At 42.1% G+C, this 26315-nt stretch overlaps 1 protein-coding gene across 1 annotated transcript in view; it reads left to right on the top strand.

Annotated features, from left to right (window-relative positions):
- RSRC1 (arginine and serine rich coiled-coil 1) overlaps window positions 1–26315 on the top strand; it is a 98390-nt gene that overhangs the window by 28347 nt on the left and 43728 nt on the right. The window contains exon 6 of the mRNA XM_033516641.1: window positions 18914–18950. Within this exon, the coding sequence (XP_033372532.1) occupies window positions 18914–18950 (37 nt within the window). The remainder of the gene's footprint in view (window positions 1–18913; window positions 18951–26315) is intronic.

Genomic DNA, 26315 nt, shown 5'->3' with positions numbered 1-26315 from the left:
ATCCCATCTCCAGTCTCTTGAATCCCATCTCCAGTCTCTTGAATCCCATCTCCAGTCTCTTGAATCCCATCTCCAGTCTCTTGAATCCCATCTCCTGCCATGGGCACCTTCCATGGACCGGATTGCTCCGGAGGCCTTGGGCACTGCCAGGGACCCAGAGCTGCTCTGTACCCCCTGTGCCAGCCCTCCCCACCCTCCCAGGGAACAATTCCTGCCCAAAATCCCATCCATCCCTGCCCTCTGGCAGTGGGGAGCTGTTCCCTGTGTCCTGTCAGTGTTACAGAGCTGAGCAATTTGTTGTTCAAACACAATCTCCATTTTTCCTTTCAATTCCACATTTCAGGTCTTCAAAGTTTCACTGAGGTCCCCATGTCTGGGGGCCTTTTTCCAGTGGCATTTCCCCAAATCCCTTGGAGCTGGATCCATGCCCAGTGCCCCATGGATGGGATGATTGATGGCTGTCAATGAGATTTTTGCTGTTGGCAGAAAACACGAGTAGTAAAGTGGGAATATTGGACTTTCCCAATCAGACTCTCCTGGAGCTTGGCACACGATTCTTTTCCCTTTCCTTCTTCCCATCCAGTGCAGTAGGAAGTCAATTATGGTAATTGGCCCTGATTTGCATATAGGTGATGGAGTTGTGTGGTGCAGAGCACCCCCAGAACTCCTGGGAAGCTGTGTTGGGATCAAAGGGGGCCGTGTGGGAGCTGTTGTCTGACACCGAGCTCAGGGTGTTGTTTGCATTAAACATTTATCACCCTGCTAGCAGGAAACTCTGGGCTGGGCTGACATGTTTTCATGCAAAATTTATTGGGGAAGATGAGGATTGTAAAGAGAGATCTCCTTGCCTCTCACCAGTGGTGGAGGGGGAATGTTTGATTGGGAGGGAAGATTCCTCTGGCACTCGTGTGTTACACCAGGGAAGGCTGATTTTGTCTCTAAGACCTTTTCCTCAAAATCTTCCCTGACCAAATCCATTTCTCAAGGAGCAGAAATGTGCAAATACAAATTGATGTTCAGGGTGCTACACCACTTGTTTAATTTGCACTGCTCAGGTCTCACATTCAGGAGTTCTTTTAGGTTGCTTGAATTCTCTTTGGAGTTTATTTCAAAGAGGTTTATGAGGAAAACAGAAAGTACTTTGTGTTTAGTTTGTAGCTCAGGAGTCCAAAAGGAAAAGATATTAATTTTGAAAGTTTTGATCCCAAATATAATAAATAAGGATTGCTGTGGGGCTGGAACCTTGCATACCATGGTTCAGCCTTGATCATATTCTTGTTGTTGAGTTACAAGAATCCTAGAGGAGCTGCTTCCAGGAAAATGATGGCAGAGCCTTTCCTGAAATGAGCTGCTGGGAATTGTAGAGTCTGTGGCCAGAAATCCCTTTTAAATGTGGACATTCCTGGAAAAAATGGAGAACTTTAAAATCTGTTTAAACTTAGCAACTGCATTTTGAATGCTGAAACCAAACTTTTCTCCATCCTGTGGTGGAGTTTGAATGCTTATAGGAGAAATATATTTGCTCTTGTGTCAGAGGGGAAAACCCTCTCCTTAATCCAAGCAGGTTTATTTTCAGTGTCTGGCCTAAATTAAAAGGACTTTATAAGAGCTGCAGTCAAGCTGTTGAGAAGTTTATTTTGTAGTAAAGTTTTAAGATGCTTGGTAGGACTTCTTGGTTCCAGTGATTTCTTTTGGCAGCTTCTTGAAGAACAGCTTCTAAAATTCGATGACAGTGTGAGCCCTTTATCCAGCCTGGGCTATTCCAGTGGCTGCCAGGCACTTTTGCTTGGACTCCAGCTGGGTTTTCCGGGATCTTTAGGATGTATTGCCATGGCAAGGGACTCACTTATCCACAACAAAACCAAAATGCCTCTTTTATTGATTAATTAATTTATTTATTCTCACTCCTTTTGCCTTCCTTTCTACCTCCAGCCTGCAGGCAGCATCCAAACATGAGGTGACTGAAGCAGGTGGAGAAGAAGTCTGGGTGACCTCAGTGCAGGGAGATTTAATCCCTTGGCCTGTCAGGATCTGTGTTTCCTGGTGGGAAAGGAGCTGAGCAGGTTGGATGGGTTCCCATGCAGTGCTCAGGGAAAGGATCCTGAGAGCATCCAGGGGACACCTGGGCACGCTTGGGGTGATGCATGAGGGGTCCCAGAGCTCTGCTGGTGCTGCTGGGAGGCAGAAGGAAGCAGCTGAGAGGCCAAATGAGGACAGTTTCCTCCCAGTAAGTCAGCCAAAGGCTAATGGGAAGCAGAGGAAGGGTTTTCCCTGAAAAGGACTGAGACCTCCATATGCCCAGAGCAGCTCGAGGGTCACTTGCCTTTGACCGAGATTTGTTGCTATTGTTGTCTAAGCTGTGTTTGCCTTGTTTTTCTTTTTGTTTGCTAAAAATCCCCTTTTAGGACTCAAAAGACTGGCCATTTATTTAATAGGCAGCAGCATATGGGATGATTTCTTTTCCTTTCACTCCCAGACAGCTGGAAAAGCCAGCGTGGATGGGACACGTGTGTAAGCTGAGGAGCAAAACTGTGCAGGAGGTGCTGGGGAACCACTGGCTCTGGAAAAGAAACAGATTTCAGTTCAGAGAAACCATTTCATTTTCATTCATTAAGAACTTTTTGTGCTAAGTATAAAAATCTTAAGTTTGGTGTTCAGAGTCTGTAGTTCAGACTGTCAGTTAGTGACGGCTGTCAAATGAGCTTCCCTGCTAAATTCATGGGCTGTGTTGAGGGAATTATATTTCTCCCTATTTCCAGAAATAGGTTTTGGAATGCATTTGAAGGCAGTATCTTCAAAGACACACATTCTTTTAAGCTGTTTAAAATTTTCCAAACTCTCCGCTCCTTAAAACTGCCAGCCACCATGATTGTCCTTTTATAACTATATAATTTGCATTATCCTGGCTTTTTAGTGGAATCATTGCTTGAACATGGAGCATTCCTGCTGAAAGAGGGTTTTGTTTGCCCACATGTCCAAACACACACACGCTCTGAATGTAAACATGGAGTTTTGGGTTGTTTTTTTGGGTTTTTTTTTCCCTGGGACACCTTGTGCTGGGAGAGCAGCTGACTATTGTTTTAATGGCCTCCCTTAATCTGGGCAGGAGGAATCCAAACTGAATGATCCGGAGCTGTGCAAATCCAGTTAGTGTGAGCTGTAATCTCTTTACTGGGTTTAAGGAGTTGGAGTGGCACTGAGACACCCTGCAGATACTGAACAGCAGAGATACAGTAATCACCTCACCCTGCTCCTGCATCCTGCAACTAAAACCACCAGTCCCCAGCAAGGATTTAGGGCAAAGCCAGCCCCAAACCAGCAAACTGCTCCTCAGAGCAGGCCAAGGAGGGGCAGGCCACAAACAGCCCATCAAAAACATAATGCTGTGGTAAAGTGGAATTGAAATTCACATTAAAATGTTAAACTTGCTGTTGCACCTCGTATTTTGGATTGGGAATGCTTTTTCTGGAATGAGTTTACCTGCTATGGAGATTATAAACCATCCTTGGTTTTGATTAGGAAGGGAAGGAGTAGCTTTGTTTGGAGGAAGCATTTCTAATCCTGGTCTAATTTTGAACCTTTCTGTTGTTTGGAATTATAAAATAATGTGACAGACTTAAATGAAATAATCTAAATTGTTGGTCAGTGATAGGACACAAGGGAATAGTTTTAAATCAAGAGAAGAGGGATGTAAATTGGATATTGGGCAGGAATTCCTGGCTGGGAGGGTGGGCAGGGCCTGGCACAGGTGCCCAGAGCAGCTGGGGGGCTCCCCTGGATCCCTGGAAATGCCCAAGGCCAGGCTGGACATTGGGCTTTGGAGCCCCTGGGACAGTGGGAGGTGTCCCTGCCATGGCAGGGGTGGCACTGGGTGGGCTTTGAGGTCCCTTCCAGCCCAAATCTGTGATTCCATGATTTACTTCCAGGCTCTGGTTTCATCCTTGGCACCTCCTGGTTCTGTGCAGGGCAGGATGTTCCTACTCAGCAGGAGTAAAACCCTGCAGATAATCTGTGTTTGTTGTTCTGCTTCCACACCCTCTCACTGGAGTCATTTTCCATTGAAGAGAGAAGGTTCTTGGATCTTCCCATGGAGAAGAGACTGTGCAACCCAAATTTTCCACTCTGAGAACTCCTGAGCCTGGTTCCCATGAGAGATTTCAGATGCAGAGGGTGCTCTTGACCTGTTCATTGAGAATTCCCTGATCCCTTCTTGCAATGAGACACCTTCAGTTCCATCAGCCCACGGAGCAGAGTGGTCCTTGTGACAAGAATTCAGCATCCTCTTGGGTTTATTCCCTTTTCCCCATGGATTGTGGCATTGCCCCTTTTCTGGGGGAAAAGTCTGGGAATGGCTCCCTCTCCAGCCATCGATTTTTCCATCATTTGCAGTGTAAAAACCATCTTTAAATATCCATGGAAGACAAGGCAGGGAAATGCTGCTTTGGGTGATTTCCAGGGTAGGAACATCTTGGATTCTCCTGGATCCTGCCTCGCTCCTCAGCTGCTCCCAGCAGCTGAAGTTCTTGTAATACAAGGCCCATTTAATGGTGAATTATGTTGGGAATGATTTTTCCTGGATTGAGATGGAAGCAGCAGGATCAGTCCATTCTCTCCAGATGGATTAAGGAATTGATCAGGAAGGTCTGCCTTGGCTGCTCAGATCAGAATCTTTTGAGGCTGCTTAATGGGATCATGCTGTGTCCAAGAGGGAAAAGAGGTTTTTCCATTGATTATTGTCAGGTGGGCATTGCTTGTGCTTTGAAAAATATTAGGGAAATACAGACAATGGATTTCTGGGAGAGTGTTCAGCACAGGAATGGGGAATGCAGGGGCAGGAGTGAGAAGGCTTCGTGTGCCTGCCTCTGCCATCTCCCTTTTTCCTTTTTATTTCCTCCTTGGCTCTGCCTTTACTTCCTGACCACATAAAACAGTGTTTAAAAAAGCCTGGATGGAGTTTTGGATAATGTTGCAGTGGGAATTTCTGCTGGGAGTTAATTTGCAGGTCCCCTGTGAGTCAGGAGCATGAAGATAGAAGAGAAGGAAGGGGTTTATATGGAGTGGGAGCCACTAAATCTGATTTAAAGGGTCACAATGGGTTTTTTTTATTGAGGAGGACAAAAAATTAAAGTCCATCAATTAATTTATTGAAAAAACTAAAACAAGCTTTAGGCTCTGGAGCTTACAGGAAACTCTTTCCATGAGTTTTAAAGGTCATTTTAATAATTCTGCTGCTTTTTTTTCCTTTCTAAAATATTCAGGCTTTGATAACTCAGTAAATTGATAGTAGATAATGATAGTAGGCCTTGATATTATGTGGCTCAAAATTTTATATGCTGTAGGTTTTAGATACAATTTTTGAAAATTTTACTCTGCACTGTAATATATTCTGACTCATGGAAGTGCTTTATTTTTAGGTTGTGTTTCTCACAGGAATTTTCTTCTGACAAAGTTTCCTATGTTTTAAAAAATCCATTTGCTCCAAGCTCCAATGTCCAGCCTGGCCTTGGGCACTGCCAGGGATCCAGGGCAGCCACAACTTCTCTGGGAATTCCATCCCAGCCTTTCTTTACCCTCCCAGGGAACAAATCCTGCCCAGGATCCCATCCAGCCCTGGGAGCCATTCCCTGTGTCCTGTCCCTCCATCCCTTGTCCCCAGTCCCTCTCCAGCTCTCCTGGAGCCCCTTCAGGCCCTGCAAGGGGCTCTGAGCTCTCCCTGGAGCTTCTCCTCTCCATGGTTTCTTGGTTCTCTTCCTTCTCTGTATGGCAGATTTTGGAGCAGATTTTGGAGCAGATTTTGGAGCAGGACCCAGGCTCTGCCCTGGGGACCCAGTGGTGGCACCAGAGGACTGGGCAGGGACTGATCCCAGGAAATTCCCCCTGGACCAGAGAGGTTGTGGAGTCTCCCAGGGCAAATTCCAGCCCCGTGCCTGGGGTGGCCCTGCTGGAGCAGGAGGTGACACCAGGTGAGCCCTGGGGTCCCTCCCAGCCTGACCCACCCTGGATGGAGCAGAAATCTGGGAAGAGCTGCAGAGATTCCTCCATGGGAAACAGGGAATGCATTGGGCATGGCTGGGAAGGGGGTTAATCACAACTTCAGCAATATTTTTACAGTGCATTCCCCTTCAGTGCTTTTCACAGCTCTGTCTGTTAGCAATTCTGGAAATTTTACTTGTCTTGGATAAAGGATCCTTCCAGTAAGAGCCAGTACTGCTCCAAAGCTCCCCATGGAGAGAACATGTGGTGAAATCCCTTCTTCAGTCAGGCTGGGAATGGCCATTTTTGGGATCCAATTTCAGCGTGGCAGTTGTCACACCCCATCCCAGGGATGTTCCTGTGTGCCAGCAGAAAGCCAGGGCTGTGTTTTGCAGGCTGCCTTCCCCCTGCTCTGCCTTTCATCTCGTGCTGTGTTTATGTAATGCAATAGAAATGTTGCTAACGTGATTATACTTTTCTATCTTATTAGCTCCAATACTGAGCACAATAAAATGGAAAACTGTTTAAATGTTATGTTTAAGTGCTTGAGATAAGAGTTCTTGTAAATGAAATGTGATTACATTTCTGTAATAGATCTTCTCTGTCTGCTCGGACTTTGTTGAGCAATGTAATTCTTTTGGGATTGCTGTTTCTAAGTTTGATTTCTTTTTTTTTTTCCTTTTTTTTTGGATTTTGGTGGAAATAGCCATGTAAAACGTTACACAATGCACAGAAATCTCTTGAAAAGGCAGGGTTTCCCGTGTGAGGCACAAAACCATCCCTCCATAGTTTTCTTTGTGATAACCAATTTGAATTAAACATAATTCCCCAACATCACCTTGAATTTCCATCTGTGTAACCCCCATGTTCTTAAGCATTTTGCATTTACCTAATGCTCTGGGCTATTTTCCCTCAGCATGGATGGCAAACTGTGACTATCTCCAAACTGGAGATGATATGAATAACAATTGTTTGCTGATCTTCCCCTGTATCTCCCTGCATAACCTGCAGCCTGCAAAGGCTGAGGAAGTGGCAGATAGCTTTTGTCATCCCTTATCCGGGCTGTACACTTGTAAGGAAGAGCAGGGATAATCGCCTAAATCTAATTAGGGGTTAAAAGAGGCCATGACTGTGATGTGGCAGTGAGACACCTTACTGTAGCAATCCTGTTTGCATTAGAAAAATAAGGTTGTCATATTGATTATTCAAATGAGCTTCTATTGGCCATGGCTCAATGGCTGAGTCGCAGCTGAAGCACTGGAAGGTCCCAGCTTTGGAGCATACATTATGTGATGTCTTGTTTGCTAATTTAAGGGCTTTAAAAACTGAGGCTGAGGGAGTTTTATCGTGAGAATTAAGGGTTTAAGTGAGCACTGAAGTTGAGCTTGCCTGGGTGATGGCTGTGATTGCTCAAAGCCATTCAGTGGAGGCCAATGAATTTGCTTCACGTCTTTCATGGAGAAATCACTATTGGAGTTAACAGATCTTGTTTGTGCATTAATTGACGTTTAGTTCAAAGTCAAAGAGAGCTGAAAAGAATAAAGTAATTGAGTTCAGATCAATTCCACATCCGAGAGATAGCGAATTCCCCTGGCCCTCACTTTGGGGGCTGCGTTCTAATTTAAAAAAAAAAATATTTATCTGGTGCTGGGCTATTACAGCTCCTCAAATATTTCTGAGCACTTGGATTTTTGTCATTCCCCAGACAGGTCTGTGACATCCTGCAAGTGCAGGAGGTGCTTCTGAACGTGCTGATTTCAGCCTAACTCGTGATCTAAGTGCCAGACATAGAATGGGAAAAAGTGTTTTAAAAAGAATAATTAATTAATTTTTATACCTGTTTTTGCCCCTTTTGTAGTACAGCAAATACACATGCTGGGCTGTGTTGTATGTACAGAGACTGGACATTGTCCTGCTGTTTTCACCATTGGTCTGTGCAGCTTCTGTCATTACAGATTTACAATTAAAATCCCACCTTGAATCCCAGATATGAAGCAGAGTTTGCACATTTTACCTCATAGCTGAAATTATTTCCCTTGTTTTACCTGCAGTTTGAACACTGTTCACTCCAGCTGTTGGCTCTGCTGGATTTCTGCTGCTGGGCCCAAAAAAATACAGAGACAACTGAAGTATTTTATCTTCTTGTACATAAATACAAAGTTTTCAACTTTATTTTTCAATTCTTCAGTTGATTCTTCCAGTTCTCTGCTTTTGGTGTAAAAGTTACTCATCCAAATTCTGGCCTGAAGCCACCATGACCAGAGGAAGAGGAATTTTTTTTAAATACTTATATATTTAATATATTATTTATGTTGCTAGAACATGCTGATCTGTTTGAAGGGGCTGAAAGTTCCCAGAAGATGTGGATGGAACTTTGCAATATCTTGTTTGGACAGCAGGTTAAGCTGTGGCTGATCCTGTCCTGCCTTTGTGTGAAAGGCTCCTCAGCCCTGAGCTTTGTGCTGAGCCCATGGATGTGTTTGATTGCTTGGAACAGTTCCAGTTCCACTTCTGGGGACTCCCCTTTGCAAGACACAATAATAATTGTAATAATAAATGTAATAAATAATAATAATAATTAAATAATAATTATTAAAATTAAAATAATTAAAATATATAATGCTATATAATATACTAATTAATTTAAATATTATTAAAATAATAATAATTTAATAAATAATACTAATTTTGTCTTGAAATTGCAACTTTCAGCCCAAAATAAAGGGAAAAGCCAATATATGAAGCTTTTTTTTTCAGTAATATCAAGGTGCTGCTTGCAGAGATCAATCCCTTGTTTTGCACATTCATTCTAAATTATGAATTTATTTATTGAATTTATTTATGATTTTTTTATTTTCTTATAATCCCTTTCAGCCACAATTATTCCAATGTTCCCTGCTGCATTCTTCCACCAGCAGTTAGGAAAAAATTCAGGTTGTTCTGGTGGACATCACTGAGAGTGCCTGGATGAGTTTCTTAAAGAGAGGGAAATAAGGCAAATATGAAGTGTTGTAATAGGGGAAAATCCTTAATCCTGGGAGCATCACAGAGAGGCAGAATTTTTGTTTGACAAAGGGGTTTTTAGCTGCTCCTCCTTTCAGAAGTTCTAAAATCTCAATTCACACACGAGCTCAGCTGACTCTGGGCTGGCTGAGGTCACCACCTTGAAATCTGAGGTAAAAATAAACATTTTAATGTAAACTAGAACCACTTTGGGCTTGTCTTAGAGCATCAGTCTGCAGTGGTTCAGGAATGGTTGACTTTTGTGAGATTTTGTGTGATTTTTGGAGATCTTTTCCAGCCTCAGTGGGTCTGTGAGAGCCGGGGGAGGCTCAGGTTGGCCATGGGGGAAATTCCTTCCCTGCAGGTTTGGGTAAGCAGGAACTGCCCAGGGTGGACTCACCAGCCCTGCAGTGGCCAAAAAATTGGATCTTACATTCCATAATCTAATTTAATTGTGGGGTTTGGTCAGAGGCTGGGCTTGATGGTCTTGGAGGTCTTTTCCAGCCTCAGTGGTTCCAGGATTTCCCTGGTGAGCAGCAGCTGGGGCAGTGCTGGAGCAGACACATCAGTTTGGTGACAATTCACTGGTTGGGTTTGTAACTCGAGGTGTTTGTGGGATATTGCCCTGGTTCTTTGCACATTTGGAATTATTCTCCCCAGAAGTGCTTGCTCAGTGCCAGCTGGGCCTTCCACATTCCAGGTCTTTCATGTGGGAATTGCTGCCCTGGAAGGATCTGGCCATTTATTTGGTCTTTTTGTTTTTTAATAGAATATTTCACTTCACCTCCAAGATTTACAGGTACAACAGGAAGTGCTGGTTTTTACCATCAACCTCCAAATTCTCTTAGATCCAGGTTTCCTTGGAACCTGCCATGTTTATGGTGCTCAATTCCTTCAGGAATCTCTTTGCTCTATACTAAAAAAACAACCTTTGAAGGAAATCTTGGCTGTGGAACGAGACACATCTTATATTTTTGTCTTTTCTCAGTCTCATTTTGGTGGCAAATCAATAACATGCAACACTAATTGTTTTGATTTCATTGAAGAAACTCCAAAACACAAAATGCTTTTGGGAGATTCTCAGGGAAGGTGTCCCTGCCTGTGGTGGGGAGCTGGAATGAGATGGTTTTAATGTCCCCTCCAACCCAAATCATTCTGGGATTCCTGATCTAGACATTGGCTGGAAGTTTGTGGGGGTTTATTCCATCCTGTAAACCATTCCTGCTCTCTGTTTCCACTGGACACCTTCTCTGGGAAGTGCTGGGATTGAGAAACACCAAAGAAAACAGATTGTGTTCATTTTTCACAGCAGGAAAAGGTTAAAAGCAGATTATTGAAGCAAGAGAGTGAAGTGAGCAAGGCCAGTGTGGTGTGGTAAGAAGTTTAGATGTAATAATTAGTGAAATGTGAAGCCTGAAGGAGCTTCTGGTGCAACTCGAGCAGCAAGAAGAGCTCAGACAGCTTCACTTGGTGGTTTTGGGGTTTTTTTTAGGCTGTCTAATTTCCTACCAAAAACACAAATTGTGATTTAGGGGAACTTGCAGATCTTTCCTTGCTCTCACCAGGCTGTGCTGGACATCAAACTCCAGCCTGGATCAGTTTTCAGCCCTGGCAGAGCCAAAGGAGCCCAGACTTGTTTTGGGCTGAATCCTGTGAAAACCAAGCTGGGAACTGCATGGGATCCCTTCAGTGACCCTTGTCCATCTCCTCTCCTTCATGAGCCCCAATTAGCTGCTTTGGATTTGATTTTTTTTTTTCCTCTCATGTTTTTATTAATTTCAAAGCACTTCCAGGTTATTTTTGTCACTTTCTGTCAGGCTTGGGTTTGCTCAGATGTGTTTGAGACTTGCAATCAGTCTCTGGTTTTATTTAATTTTGATGAAATATTATTTCTTCCTCTTCATTTGTGGCCAGAGGAACTCGAGGAATTCCCCCTCAGGCTTGAACAACTTTAACTTCCCCTTTTAAAATTTTATAAATTTGTCTTGCAGCACAGCCCAGTGTGGAAGTTGTCAGGAGATGCAGCTTCCCTCCTTCCTTCCTGGAAGTTGGACTGGAATGACCATCTTGGAGAGACCAAGAGACTTCCAGAGGTTTTCCTTAGATCTGCATCAACTTGAGATGCAAAAAAAAAAAAGTTTCATTGTGAAGGAAAGCCTGAAGCTGAGAGCTGGGGTAGTTGAGGAGGTGAAATGTTCTCAGATGGAGTAGATTTGCTCTGCTGGGGAATAGGGAAATGTTTATCTTGTGTAGGAATGAAAACCTGGGTTTGTCTGGTGTGTCTGAGCCATCCTGAGAACATTCTGAGGGTCCCTCAGGGAGATCAGCCCAGGCTGGCTGGAAGAAGGGAGAGGAATTAACCCAAAGTCACCAACTCAGCCCAGAGCAGCAGCATTTCCAAACCTCATTTTTGTCCCTCCCAGGGATGCCTAAAAAAGCACAGGGTTCCAGGGTGCTAAAATTGGATCAAACACAATCCCAGGCGCTGGAATTTCAGCAAATTTGGGCTCAGCTGAACTTGGGCATGATTCCCAAAGGGCTGCTCTCCTCTTCAGGGATATTGGAAACCTTTTTTTCAGTCTTAAACTGCATCCGAGGATTGCTGGGTGGTCCTGGTCCTTCTCCTGAGCTCTGGAAATGGGTTGGTTGTTGGTTCATTGTTATTTTTTAATCAGTTGTTTATTTTTCAGCAGTGTTGGTGTCATCCTGCTGCTGCCTGGAGAGGAAGGGAGCACATCCCAGATTTCTCCTGGGTTTTTTTTTTGGACTTTATTAATCTCCCTTAAAGTCCTGACCTGCTGTTTGAAATCTGCCACTTCCTCTTAATTTCTATTCTAAGTGCAACATCTTTCAAGGTCCTTCAAAATGGTGTGAATTTTTAATTAATTTTTATTTTAGATTTTTTTCTTTTCAGGGAGGAGGCACATTAGGAAACAAAACCAGCTGTATCCTAATACTTTATAGACAGAGGCATTTAGGGTTTGGGTTTGTTCAAGTATTTTTTTAATTACAAGAATTCTAATCTCTGTGTTTAGAAGCTTTGAAGAACTTGTGAAGTGCAAAGAACAAAAATAAAGCTGTAACTCGTGGTGGTTAGATTTCCCATAAAAGAAAGCCTGAATAGAGAGGAGCATTTGCATGAGAAGTGTGGAGAAAAAATTGTCTGACTTCTAGTGATGGGTTAGAAAAACAATCAGAAATCTGAGTTCTGCAAATAGAATGAGAGGTGATGGGTGAGGTGGATCCCTGGGTTTGAGGAAAGGGATTTTTGCTGATTAATAAAATAAATAATAAGTATGTACAGCTCTGCATTGGTTCTAGGTGGGATAAACTGAGCTCAGTTCAGATATTAAATATAAATTTAGCTTTGTTCTCTGATCTGAGATCTGTGGGGATTAAAGAAAGAAGGAAAAAATTGAAAAAAAAAAAGAGCAATTTGTTTCTAAAGTCAGCACAGAAGCTTTAAATTGCCACTGGAGAACCCTTGAAGTTGGAAAAGATCTCCAAGATAATCATTCCCAACCTTTAAATATGAATGTGCAGTAATAGACTGAGATCTCTGCAGTGGAACCAAGGCTGTGTCTTGTAATGTGAATTTTGATCACTGAGCAAAAGCATGAAGAGTTTTATTCACAAGTCTTAGTGGAAAGTTGGGTGCCAGCAAATAAGTTTAAAATACTTCATAAACTTCTACAAGATTTTCTCTTCTTGGGAAGAATTCATGGCACAGAGTCTTAGAAAAGAACTCCAAATAATGAATTTGGATAAATTGGAGGTTGCCTTGTTAAAGGCAGAGAGCCTTTAATCAGTAACTTTATTTTCATTGAATATTTAATGAGCAACTGGCAAATGTTTCCCTAAGCACAATTTTCATGAGCATTTACTACTTTTTGAGCAGTTTATAATGAATTTAGACAAAGATGGAGCCGTTCAAACCCGATGTTGTTTCAGTGTGGTGTGAAGTATTTACCGAAGATTATTGCAGAACTTGTTTAATGTGCACAGATAGTTTAAAAAACCAACCCCAAACTAAACAGCCTTGAGGTTTCCTTGTGGGATTTTTGTTTTTTTATCACCAGACTGAGGGCCTGAAGGAATAGAGGAAGTCAATGGACACCAATGGATCCAAATATCTCATTTTGCCTAAGAGCAAGTGCCGGCAGATAAATGCCCATAAAGGGATTTCTTTCTTAAGCCCCATGGATTTTTTTTTTCTGCAACTTTTTGTGTGAGTTCGAAATGAAAACCATTCATCCAGTGCCCCAAAGAAGGGCCTTATTGAATGGAATAACAGTGTAATGTACCATTGAAGGCAGGATTGAAAGTGATTATCTTGTTAACTCTTGACAGTTACCGCCAGCTTGAAATAGAACTGGCAGGCTTGATTTGCAAATGAATTAAAGCTTTTTCATTTGGTGCCAGGATCATCTTTTTATATTCTGATATGACAGATGCTATGTTCCGTGCTTTTGTTTCTCTTCACTCTTCTACTTGCAAATAAAAAACAAAAGATTATGATAGTAATTTTATTTGCATCTTTTCTCTAGGAGTTTATTCTTTGTCTCCAAGTTTTTAATCTTATATTTTTTTCAACAATTTGTTTAAGAATAGTATTGTTCCCTCAGAATAAAATTTCATTAGGTTAAGTACAGTAGTAATTGGGTGAATGAGGGGGATTTAGAAGCTTTCAGCAAATGGAAAATTGATTGTACTCAAATTGTTTCGAGCTTAGAACATTTGAATTTCCTCCCTGACTTAGGCTGGCTTTTAATATTCCCCAATAGCAGGAGCAGAGGAGAAGCTCACGTTTCCAATATTCCTGCTAATGGCAGCACACGTGTAATTAGTGACAGCCTGGGCTGCTGGACTGAGTTTGTATTCTGCAGCCATCCCCACACAGATGGGGAGGTGTTGGGTATGATAATTATTGTGCTCTCCTTCTATGTTCCTCATTAACCTGTAACACTCTCTACCAGTCCAGAGAGTTTTTCCCAGCCTTGTGCTTCCCAAGACTGGAACTTGCTGGGCTTTGTTTAACATTCAGCCCAGCGTTGTGGGCATTTCCAGTGCCGGGCTTTCTGCTGCTTCTGTCATCTGCTTTGTACTTGGGGGCTAATTAGCAGCACTTCCGACTGCCACTGATGTCCATTATGGAAATGTTTTCCTACACTTTCACCTACAGGATGTGTTTTAATTGAATATCTACTAAATAATATTACAGGGAAGGTAAACCAGGCCAAAGTTGTCTAATTTATTTAAGGCTGGTTAAGGGAGACGGTGACGTTCCGGAGCCTGGCTGTGTTTGTTGGGAATGCAAACAGGGAGGTTTCACTCCTTGTGAAGGGAACAGGAGGAGGAATCCCACCCACCTGGCCAAAACCAGGGCAAAAACTCAACCAAATCCTGCTCCAAGTTTTGGAATTCCAAGGAATTGCACATGATGGTGTCCTTGGAATCGCCAGGTTGAGCTGGGGAGTGGCTTTAAGGCAAGCAGGACAGAGGAATCAGCTTTGGGATTTCCATACCCAACCTGAAGCCTCCCTGAAAAAGAAACAGATTTGGGGTGGTTATTTTATCCCTTGTGATTTTTGGGATTTCCATTCCCAACCTGAAGCTTCCTTGAAACAAAACCAGGAGATTTGGGGTGGTTGTTTTATCTTTTTGGATTTTCATACCCAACCTGAAGCTTACTTGAAACAAAACCAGATTTGGGGTGGGTTTTTATCTTTTGGGATTTTTGGGATTTCCATTCCCAACCTGAAGCTTCCTTGAAACAAAACCAGGAGATTTGGGGTGGTTGTTTTATGTCTTGTGATTTTTTGGGATTTTCATACTCAGCCTGAAGCTTCCTTGAAACAAAACCAGATTTGGGGTGGTTATTTTATCTTTTGGGATTTTCATACCCACCCTGAAGCCTCCCTGAAACAAAACCAGGAGATTTGGGGTGGTTGTTTTATGTCTTGTTTACCTAAGAAATGCAATGTTTTTGTGGGGTCTTTTTGAAAATACTGCTTTTCTCAACACTGTATTTTGGGGTTTTCCCTCTCTGTTTAATTTCTGTATTGATATTGCATAATATCTTGGATTTTACTCTCTGAGCCAGGGTTATTCTATATTTCCCCTCCTTGAATATTTGATAAAGTCTCTTGGGTACTGATTTTCCTTCTTTCTAGGATAAGATGTTATGGAAATTGTTTCACCTTGTGTCCTGTTTCAAGTCCCTGGTTTTAGCATGATTCAATTTGCTTTGCATTATATTCCACCAAGTTCCTTGGCAGTTCCAAGTTTTTCCTGTGTTTGTGTAGAGGGAGACTTTGGCTTTCCCTCCTGCTTTTGCAGAGTGACCTTTATAGGATCTTCTTGTTGCATTTAAATTTATCAGTAATTCAAGCTTCCTGTTGAGATAAATTATTTGGATTATTGGAGTGAGGGATCCACTGGGCCCAAGACCACCAGGTCCAACACTCCAGGATCAGCTCCAGATCATTTGAAGTTGATACTTGGGAAGAACAAAACAACATTGCACACTTTAAATATAAATATATTTATATATATATCCAATGAATTATCCTGTAATATCCATATAGGTATAAATAACCCAAAGGATTATCCTGTAGCCTCTGCCTTCTAACCCAAAATCTGTGGCAAAGACAATTATTAACTATTAATTAACTACATATTAGTTCTGCAGTTCTTGGGGAGAACTGCTATAAATTCACTAGAATTAGGGTTACATTATATTTATATAATTTATATATTTTTTATATTATATATATATATAAGAGTTCACATTATATGTGAAATTTTAAGCTGGTTTATAATACCTAAATGGGATATTTTGAGAACAGTGCACATTTTTCAGCTCTCTTGATTAATGATTTGTTTGATACAGGGAGTACCTTTAGGAACATGAATATGTTCCAGGTTAAAATCACGATTTCAGCAAGTGCTGGGGAATATTTTTAATTTAATTTACTGGCAAAGGAAGTTCACACCACCTCAATTAGTTACTGTGGGTTTAAATAATCCCAAACCTGGCAAAACTTGGAGAATCCCAGAATAGTTTGGCTTGGAAGGGACCTTAAAACTCCTCCAGTTCCAGGGCAGGGATGGAAGTTCCTTGATTGAATTCCCAACTTCTTGCTGCAGATCCCTCATGGCCAGCATTCAAATGGAGCTGGAATTGTTTCCCCTGCTATTGCTGAAATGTTTGGATGAACCTGACTATGATTTACTGGCTTTAATGGATGGCTTTAAATAAGTGCATGTCAAGTAGTGTTTTACTGCAAATCCTTGACAAGAGTAGGGGAAAAATTCCAAAAAATTCTCTGGTAGAAAAAAGGAAATCTCAGGAATAAAATCAAACTTGCCTAATGAACCAAAAATATTAAAGTGCTGCACTGGAGATGATATGAAAAGCAAATATACTGGGAACTCTGGGGTATAAATATGAGGAAAACATAATTACCTGGTAATGATATCAAATTAATGGAACTCTATGGTTTCTTTTATGTTGTGAGCATTGGAATGTTGGATGTGCATAAAGCTGCTCCTGGCTTTTATTTGTGGTGTTTAATGGTTTAAAATTCTGCACTCGAGGCTACGTGGGAGACTGAGCTGTGGCCACAGGTCTGATTTTGCCTAAATCAATACATGAAATAAAGTATTAATGGGAGCTTTATTTGTATAATTTGATGCAAATAATATAATTTAAATGTGATTATTTTATGTAATTATACAGATAAAATTTTCTAATAAAATTTATAGTATTTATTTTATTAATGATGCAATTATTAGGTACAATTATATAACTACAACTATAATTATGTAATGTAATTTATTGTATTGGCTATCTAATGTAATATAGAATAGAATACAGAATATAATTGTATAAGATCTCTAATATAATCTATTGGTTAACTAAAAGATAAAGCCCTGCCATAGGCTGGCTGATTGATGCCCACCAGCCTCGGGCTGGGAAGAGGTTTTCATTGGAAGTGACAGGTGCCCCAAGGTTTATTTAGGACAAGCTCAGCCTTGTCCTGGTTAGTTTGATAATGTTTTCCTTATGGATGTTCCAGCACTGCATTTCCTGCGTTAGGGCCTTGTGTTACACCAATATTCCTGTCTGGGCTGCCTCAACTACAAATTGGCTGAACAGCCCGTGACACTTTTTCAATATTATTACATTAAACCAAGTGGATTTTGATTGATAACCTAATATTCAACTAATGCAAAACATCAATCATGGCAAGTATATTAATTATTTAATATTGCAGCCTAATTCAGGAATCGATGTGCTGCAGGAGGGGAAGGGAAACTCGCTGTTCCCAGAAGGTTTGAGACAGGGGATGATTAAAAAACAGCCCCACCAAAGCCAGCTCTACTCCCGTGTGTTGGTTCGATACAAATCTTTATTCATTTGCCAATAATCTCCTCACATTTTCCACTTCAGGACCTTTTTTATCAGTTTTGAGGCCTGTAATTGAATTAAGGCTGCTTTCAGCACAAATATTGATGGCAGGGAGCTCCTCCCAGCCCTGCCCTGCATCCCTCTCCCAAAGCAATTCAACCTTCCCAGGCCAGGTGGCACCTCCAGAATGGATCATGGAATGCTTTGGGTTGGGAGATGAGATCCCAGCCATGGCCAGGGACACCTCCCACTGTCCCAGGTGCTCCAGCCCCAGTGTCCAACCTGGCCTTGGATCCAGGGATCCACAGCAAATCTGGGAATTCCATCCCAGCCCCTCCCAGCCAGGAATTCCTTCCCAATATCCCATCCAACCCTTTCCAAGCTCCATGGGGAGCCATTCCCTGTGTCCTGTCCCTCCATCCCTTGTCCCCAGTCCCTCTCCAGCTCTCCTGGAGCCCCTTCAGGCCCTGCCAGGGGCTCTGAGCTCTCCCTGGAGCCTCCTCCAGGCTCAAGATGTGGGAGACAATTTGGGCTAAATCCCATAGGGCTCAGAAGAATACATTCTTCTTCCAGATTCAAGCAGCAAAATCTTTATTTTTCCCTCTCTCACTTCATTAATGACATTTAAATAGAAAAAAAAAAGCAAAAAGCTGCATAGCAGAGTTTTGGAAAAGCTTTAGGAAGTGGTAAATAATTAGCAATTTTAGTACCAGTAATTAGTAACACTGTGGTGTTAACAGCTTCCCTGCAGTCCTCACAGGCTGGTTTCTCCTTTGCCATGGCAGTGACCCACCTGCCAGGAGGTCATTTTGGAATTAAATAAAACCTGGCACTGCTGGAAGCAAGAACCATCTCCTTGACCAGTGGGTTGGAATTTGGGGAATTTTTAATTTCTTTTCCATTGGATTTCATTTTTTTTTTTTTCCCCATAGCAGGATGTGTTAAGGATTAACTTTCCCTCTGTATTTTTGCTTTTCAGAGCTTTAACTTGGATACTTTGGTTCTTTATTTTTTTTTTTTAGGTTCCTTTATGTGAAATTATTCCTGTTTTCTCTCTGTACATTTGTACTTTTTACAGGAATGGATGCCAAGCTCCAGCATGGCTGCCACGAGCCATGGAATTAATCACAATTCCTCCTTCCATCACCTTGGAAAGGAATTTCTGGCCAAGCAGAACCAGGAGGCACCAAATGTGGATTTGATAAACAGCCCCGTGCCCTGGCATGGGCCTGATCCCTTCCTGTGTAAATAGTGGGATAATTAGATTTAAAATGTGGATTTTAAATGTGTATCCTGCTACAGTTTGCAGCAATTTCAGGTCAGGTGGCATCTGAGGCTTTGATTCTGTCATTGAGCATTAGGATAATCACTATTTTTTGGGTTTTACAGGTAAATATATGTATTAAAATAAAAAAAAATTGACACACTGGAGCAATTCCCCAGCTTTGCCATTTCAGAGTTAAACAGAAATCATTGCAGACAAGGGTTTAGCAACTATTTAGAACTTTTGTTCTTCTCTTACAGGGACTCTGCAAACATCAAAGCTGGATTAGAACATCTGGTAAGTTTTAATTTTCTCTTGAACATTTGCATCATCTTTGATATCTGCATTCCAAATGAACACTTTTGAATGAGCTTTGAATACCTTGAATTGAGAAAGTCAACCATTTCCCAGAGGGTCAGGATACTGTTATTATGTGAAGGCACTCACATTTTCATTTATCTCCCCATTTCAAGGGAATTTTAATTTTTTTAAATTACTTTTTTTTGATGTTGAGATGAAATAAACTGGACTACAATCCTTGGATTGATGATTGCCTTAATTATAAACAAAAATTGTTTGGTGTTGGATTTTTGGCATATCCTGATCTGAAAACAACAAACTTGTGATTAAAAAAAAAAATATTAAAAAAAAAAGAAAAAGCCAGGGACACAATCAAATATTGCATGCATAAATATGGTGTTTGAATCATTTGGAGGCTTTGAAAGAAGTGCACAGCTTTGTGTTTCCTCTTGTCTTTGCTTTATGAATAATGGATCGACTTAAACTCCATTCAGGGCTGCACTAGGAAATAATAATTGAGGTGCAAAATATTTCTGGTTTAAGTAAACATTTTAAACCCACAAGTGATGGCAAGCCAGGCTTAGCATTAAAAACTCATCAGTTGATCAAAACTGGGGGAAAAAAACAAATCTTGTCACAAGTCAGAAGCTGTTTGAGCCTCACATGTTGGTACCAGCAATCAGTGGAACATTAAATAGTTCATATAAAGTGATTATTAAATCCCATTAAATGAAAATATTCGCTATTAATGGCACATCCATGCTGAGAAGGGTTTAAGTTTTTCATGGAATATCTGAACAATCCCTGCAGTTCTGTAGTGCTGTTAAGAGCATGGTGTGTCGTGTGGGACAGAATCAATTCCCTCCTGTTGCTTCACTTTTTGGGAATCACTTGGGAAGGATTTGTAGGAGCTTGGGTACCAGTATCTCCTTGGACATCCTGGTGGGGTGGGCAGGATGGAGATGCTGGTGGGGTGGACAGGATGGAGATGCTGGTGGGGTGGACAGGATGGAGATCCTGGTGGGGTGGACAGGATGGAGATCCTGGTGGGGTGGACAGGATGGAGATGCTGGTGGGGTGGAGATGCTGGTGGGGTGGACAGGATGGAGATGCTGGTGGGGTGGATCTCCTGGCACAGCTCTCAGGAACTCCCTCTTTCTAAAGATGCCCTTTGTGAAATGTGTTATTAATCATCAAATGGAATTAAGAGCAGAGTTCTTGGAGCAGCTGGAAAATCCATCTTGTTTGCTGCTTCCAGGGGTGTCTCACCTGGAACTCACCTGTGGGCTGAATCCCTTAAATAAATTTTAGGAAGGTTTTGTTGCCCTGCTGGTGGCAGGGAGTTGTAATCCAGGGGTTTCCTGGGATTTTTCTCGTGCATTATGAAGCTGCTTCCCTCCTGGCAGATTGACCATGGCTGGGGGCTTCTTCTAAACTGAGGTTTCTGGAGCTGCAGGGCTGATTTAAAACAAGAAATATTCCCAAAAAGTGGGAAGGAAGAGGCTCTGTGGGCTTGGAGTAGCCTGGGGGAGGTGGGAAGCAGGAAAAGAGCTGAGTGGTGTTTAGGGTTTCTCTGGGATAGGGGCAGAAGGTTCTGGAAATATCCCCTGTGGAATGATGATGCCTGAAGGGCTTTATGGGTTAACTCACAATAATTTGGAATAAAATTCTGTCTTAGTTGAATAAATTGGCTGCTTTGTATTTAGAATCTTTAAGGAAGAGACCTTAAAGATCCCTTGGAAGGGATATTAAAGATCTCATTCCACCCCCTACCGTGGGCAGGGAATGTTTCCCTGAAAGATCTGTCAAAAACCTGTGGATTTGAGACTTTTTTCCCCTTTCCACTTTGATATTAGAAAACCTGTCCTGGGGATGGCTGCTCAAGGAAACAAACTGTTTCCCAAGGCACCCACAGGTAGGAATATTTGTGCTGGAAATTAAATGTTCCATACCTCAGCATTTTGTTCATAAAGACTTTTTGGACTCCAGTAAATTTGGATTATTCCTCCAGAGATTTAAGCCACGTGATTCCAGCTCTACTGCTTTAATTCCTGCATCTCCAAATGCTTGTAAGGAGGTTTTCCCCACCTTGGGAATCTTTATCTTGATTTGATAATGTGTTATTGAATCCCTTCTTAAAACAAGGGTGTTCTACAATGTGGAATTTACAAGAGTCTGGACTGAGGACACAGGGAATGGTTTCAAATGGAAAGGAGCAGATTTAGATGGAATAGTGGGAAGGAATTGTTCCCTGGGCCTTGGCACAGGGTGCCCAGAGGAGCTGTGGCTGTCCCTGGACCCCTGGAAGTGCCCAAGGCCAGGTTGGACCCTGGGACAGTGGGAGGTGTCCCTGCCATGGCAGGGGTGGGGCTGGAGGAGCTTTAATGTCCACACCTTTCTTTGATCTGGTCAACCAAAAAAAACCCCAAACCCCAGCCAAGAACCCTTCTCCTTTATTCGGATATTTACTGATATTTGATTGAGTATTTATTTTTATTAAATGTCAGTATTTATCTCCTGGCTGTCACTGGGTTTTCCATGGAGTTTGGTTGCAGTGCTGGCCCCTCACTGCTCGTTGCTCTCGGAGTTTCTCCCTGCAGTGCACAGCTCCGTGGTCCTCGGGTCTGACAGAGTCCTTGGCTTCCTAACGAGCTGTAAACCAAGCAGACGATCATTTGTGCTCACAAACAATTAATTAACGCTGTTAATATGAGTAATTATGTTTATCTTGCTGTCCTGGCAAGGTTCCATGCTGGTCAATTATGCTCTGCAGGCTTGAATTGTCTCTCGTGTCTCTCTTGACTTGTGTCTGCCTGTTGTCCCGTTCTGAGAGGAAGGGAGTGAAGGTGGGGGTGGAGAGTTGTCCCACCTATGGCCAAAGTGACATTTGTGTCCTGGGACATTCCAAATTTCCCTTTGGATAGGCTGGAGAGCTGCTGAGTGTCCAGCTGGAGGCACCAGCTTGGAAGGTGCTTTGTGAGGAGCAGTGCTGGCTCTGGCTGTGTCCCCATCAGAGGGGACCCGTGGTGTTCCCAGCCCATCAGGTGTCAGTGGCTGATGGACCTGTGCCAGGGTCAGCATCCCAAACATTCCCCTGGCTCAGCAGGCCCTTGGAAATCCTTCCAGTTCCTCCAGGAGCTCTGGGTCAGGTTCACATCAGGTAATCACGCTGCAGGAGATCAATGGCTTATGAATATCCATGGAGAAACTCGCCTTGCTTGGCTCCATCTGCCCCACAGGGATTAAATGCAGGCTGCTCCCGCAGAGGGGCTCGGTGGGTCCCCAGGATTCATGGAGAGCTCATGAATCATGGAGCTCACATGGAATGTGTGTGTTAACCTCACCTGCACACTTTTATTTTCGGGAGGTTTTGCCACTGCTCGTGGCGGATGCGAATCAAACAACGGTGCGATCAAACCGTGAGAGGCAGAACGTTTTCATGGCAGGATATTCAAAGGGTTCCAGCAGTTTGTTGTTCCAACAGCGACAAATTTTGTGGGAACTTTGTAAGAGAAGCGACTTTTACCCTGTCACTTCCCATTAGCGGCGGGCTCTGAAACCAGAGCTGCTCCACATAAAACAACACTTTAATGTCTGGGTGTCTTTATTAAAAAGTAAACTTTGATCGCTCTCATTTACCACCGAGGCAGTGGTGCCTCCCCTGGCCTTGGCTGCGGTGGGCACCCCGTGACCTTCCACCCCCGTGACCTCTGTGCCTTTATTTCCCTCTCCCTTTGTCACCCCGCCCATATTCACCCCATAAATTCATTTGAGTCCCGTTCTCCGCTGTAAATTCGGGAAGGCCGATGGGAGCGTCCCCAGCTCGCGCTGGTGATCAGCTGAAGTAAATAACGCTGTAAAATATAAAGAGTGTGATTTTCCCTGGCATCTGCATAAAACCCCCGGCACGTGCGGGTGTTGTTTCCAATCGCGCCGGCGGTTTGTTCGCAATTCCCGTAATTTGATCGTGGCTGATGAAAAGCTGACAAGATTTCCACAGCGCCCCATTAGATGAAAGCAGCATGAAACCAGAGGTTAATCTGCAAACAGATTTTCCTGCTTATTACTCTAATGATTCCATCAGATTTGATGTAGCAGGCTGCGAGGCGTCTCTCGGCAGCAACAGTGTGCTGGGGTTTGATCTCGGTGCTCATTAAATGATGGAGTAATTTGGGTGACCTCTGCCCAGGTGCACATCTCCTCATAATTGCACGGCATTCTGATGGGGAAATTACTGGTGAGAACCCCGAGTATTCATCCCGCTTTCCGAGTGGAAAAACTAACAAAAGAAATATTGCATTAATTTTCAAATGATGATATTACATTTAGTGCCTGGGCCCCATATATCAAAATCTGAGAACTGCTCAGTTACTCGCTGCTCTTAATCTTAATGGTATCTGTGGATGTCAAGGGCATGGAGGAAATTAAATCGGAAAGTGCAGATAGACCTAAGAAGACATTATCTCTTGATGATTGCAGTTTTGATAGGTATTTCAGTGAATTTCATTTTCGCAGAATGGTGGAAGATGAGTTAGCCACCAGATTTTCTCATTTTTCTTCCCCGTGATTTATGTGAGTTGAGTATAAAACTTTTTATGGGAGTGCAGTTACGGCGGATGAGAGGTAAATTAATGCGGCGGGTTTCCATCTCGGCCCCGCGCGCGATTGTCAGAGCTGTACATACGTAATGGGGCCCATCATTATTCAGGGTTGTTTACATTCAAAATATGTAATGAAATCTGTTCAGAATAATGAGGGAAATAAAAGTTTAGAAAATTGTAAAGGTCATGAAGTTTGAGAAATGATGCAATGCTCCCAAAATAACATTTAGGCAATATAAATTACATTATTATGCACCAACTCTGCCTTATAGAGACATGAAGATAAAGTGCTTTCGACGAGTAAAATGCTGTTAGTGCTCTCTGAAGTATGAGAATGTGTAAAATGTTTCTGATTTCATATTCTGGTTTTGTGCATATTGTGGAAAAATATATAAAGGAACTTTATGGAGGGCAGTGGCTGCTTCACTATCCTCAAGTCTAAATGCATTTCCTGGGAGGGTTTTCTCCAGCAAACACACGCTTTGGCAGGAATCTAATTGATTTTTAATCTAATTATTGAGGCCACCAGCGAATTCATCTTTTTAGGGGGTTCTTTCTCCTCTTCTTTTGGGGATTTTGCGTGGAGATCTTTGATCTGAATGTGTTTTATTGCAGATACTGAGGAGGGATCTTGGCACAATGCTGAGATGAAGCATAAATTTGCCCAGCTATCTGTGGTCTGCACCTAAAATACAAATCTCTGCACCCTGGTTTTATGCAGGTGCTCCTCAGAATAATTATGTTTTGCCCTGCACGTTTTATATTGTATTTATTTGTCAGAAGAAGCAGCTGAAAGTATCAAACACAAAGTCATTTTTGGGAAAGTTAAACCAGCAAATCTGTGACGGCCAAAAAAAAGTGCAGTGAGGGTGAGTTGATCATTGAATATGAGAGCAAAGAGAAAATGCACTTTTATTCAAAGTGTATAATCCTGATTAAGTTGAGGTTAATTCCTGTGTAATTAGGCATGATTTGGGGTAGATTATCACATTATTTTAAAACTGAGTTCTGATTTAGAACCCACTCCATCCTTGTGATATTTGAAATGCTTTTCATTTTCAAAATTATTCTTGCCATTATTTTTCAACTGCTGCATTTCAATGCAAAGATTCCAGAGGGGATGGGATTCCCTTTTTCTGAAAAATTGTAATTTATTTAGAGGAGACTCCTCTCTTAGTGGAAAAAAATAAAGCAGTAATAAAGTGACTGCTCCTTTTCTTAATTAATCCCTGTTACCTGTTGGCTGTGCAGAAATTTGAAAGAGTGATAAAAAATAAAAATCCATGTATAAGAGTTAAATATTAATTTTTGTAAGTTGTGGGGATCATTCCACCTAGAATTTTTAAAGGTTAAATTAAAAAATTGATGAATTTATAGAATAATGACCAGATGATGTTGATGCAAAAAATCTCTGTTCTGTCAGCTCTTTCTCAAAATGTTGAATTTTTTGGTGATTGTGGCTGTATTGCCATGCAAATATAAATCTAAGGGATGATATTCCAGTCATCAAGGAAATAAATAGAGGAGAGGTAATTTTTTAGCCTTCAGTGCTATATTATCCATATTTCCTCTGTTATCAAAGAGTTTATGGCTGTGTAAGTTTAACACTTCCAGGAATTTTCTCTTTTAAGAAGACCTGGATTTACCAATTAATTTTTTTAAATCTTATTTACAGCTCTCCCAATTTCTACTGAGTGTTTAATTTGTTTTGCTGTATCCATTCTCAGTAGGAAAGCCTTTTTCCTTCCTTTTTTTCCTCAGGAATATTCACTGAAATGAATACATTGTTGTTTTCTGGTCCTTTTAAAGGAGCCCTTGCTGCAAAAACTGTTTTAAATTCCAGAAATCCCATCCATGTGCCCGAGCCATCCGGGCTATTTGCCACAGCCATTCCCTCCTGCCTTTGATTTGCTTCCAGTAATCCATTGTTGTTTATTCCTCAGGTTTTGGGTTGGTTTTAGTGGAAACAAGGTGGGATTTTGTCACCCACCCACTGTTCCAGGCTTCTCTGGAGATGTGGGGTTAAAACCTGCCTTGCTCTGGGAGGTGACTCCTGGAAAAGTGGAGTGAAATTGGAAATCCTCAATTAAAATTATCAAATCCAAATGTTCCAGTGGCAGTTTGTGTCCTGCATGAGAGGAGGGAGAGGATTTGGGGAATCCTGAGCTCCCAGGTGAAAGTGCTGATGTCTGGGACACACTTTAAGGTGTTTGATCCCAAATTTGTGTGACAATTCCATGGGATGGAAAGCTTGGAGTCTGAATCTCCTTTGGTGTTTTGGCAGGAAATTTGGATATTCCATTCAGTTGTTTAGAGCTGGGATTTTCTAGATCTGCCTAATTTAATTCCTCATTGGGCTCTGAATTTAAGGATTGGGTCTTGTCATTGTTGTCTCTCTGCTTCCCAGTTTTGCTAAATTTCCCATCTTGGAGGAGGAGAGCTCTGGGAAAGTTTTCTGTCCTTTCTCTCAAGGTTCAGATGTCTTTTCCTGGCTCTGGCTGGAGGAGCCACATTCCATAGCCAGGTTTTCCCTTCACTGTGGTCTTGGTGTCTCATTGAGCTGGACTTTTCCCTTCATCATTGGTCATATTTTCTGTGGCCTTTACATAAATTAAAATTAATTTTTTCCTGCTCTTTTTATGGTTAACGATTTCCCTTTCTTAATTAGTCCATCCCTGATGCTGGATTCTTTATTTCTGTGGAAATACCAAGAGCATGGACAGAAACTGCCATTATTCCATGTTTTACATGATTTTTCTCC

This window comes from Parus major, chromosome 9 (assembly GCF_001522545.3).
Source record: "Parus major isolate Abel chromosome 9, Parus_major1.1, whole genome shotgun sequence".
In the NCBI taxonomy this organism is placed as follows: Eukaryota; Metazoa; Chordata; class Aves; order Passeriformes; family Paridae; genus Parus; species Parus major.
Note: the sequence above shows the minus strand (reverse complement) of the source record. Positions and strands in the feature narration are given on the sequence as shown.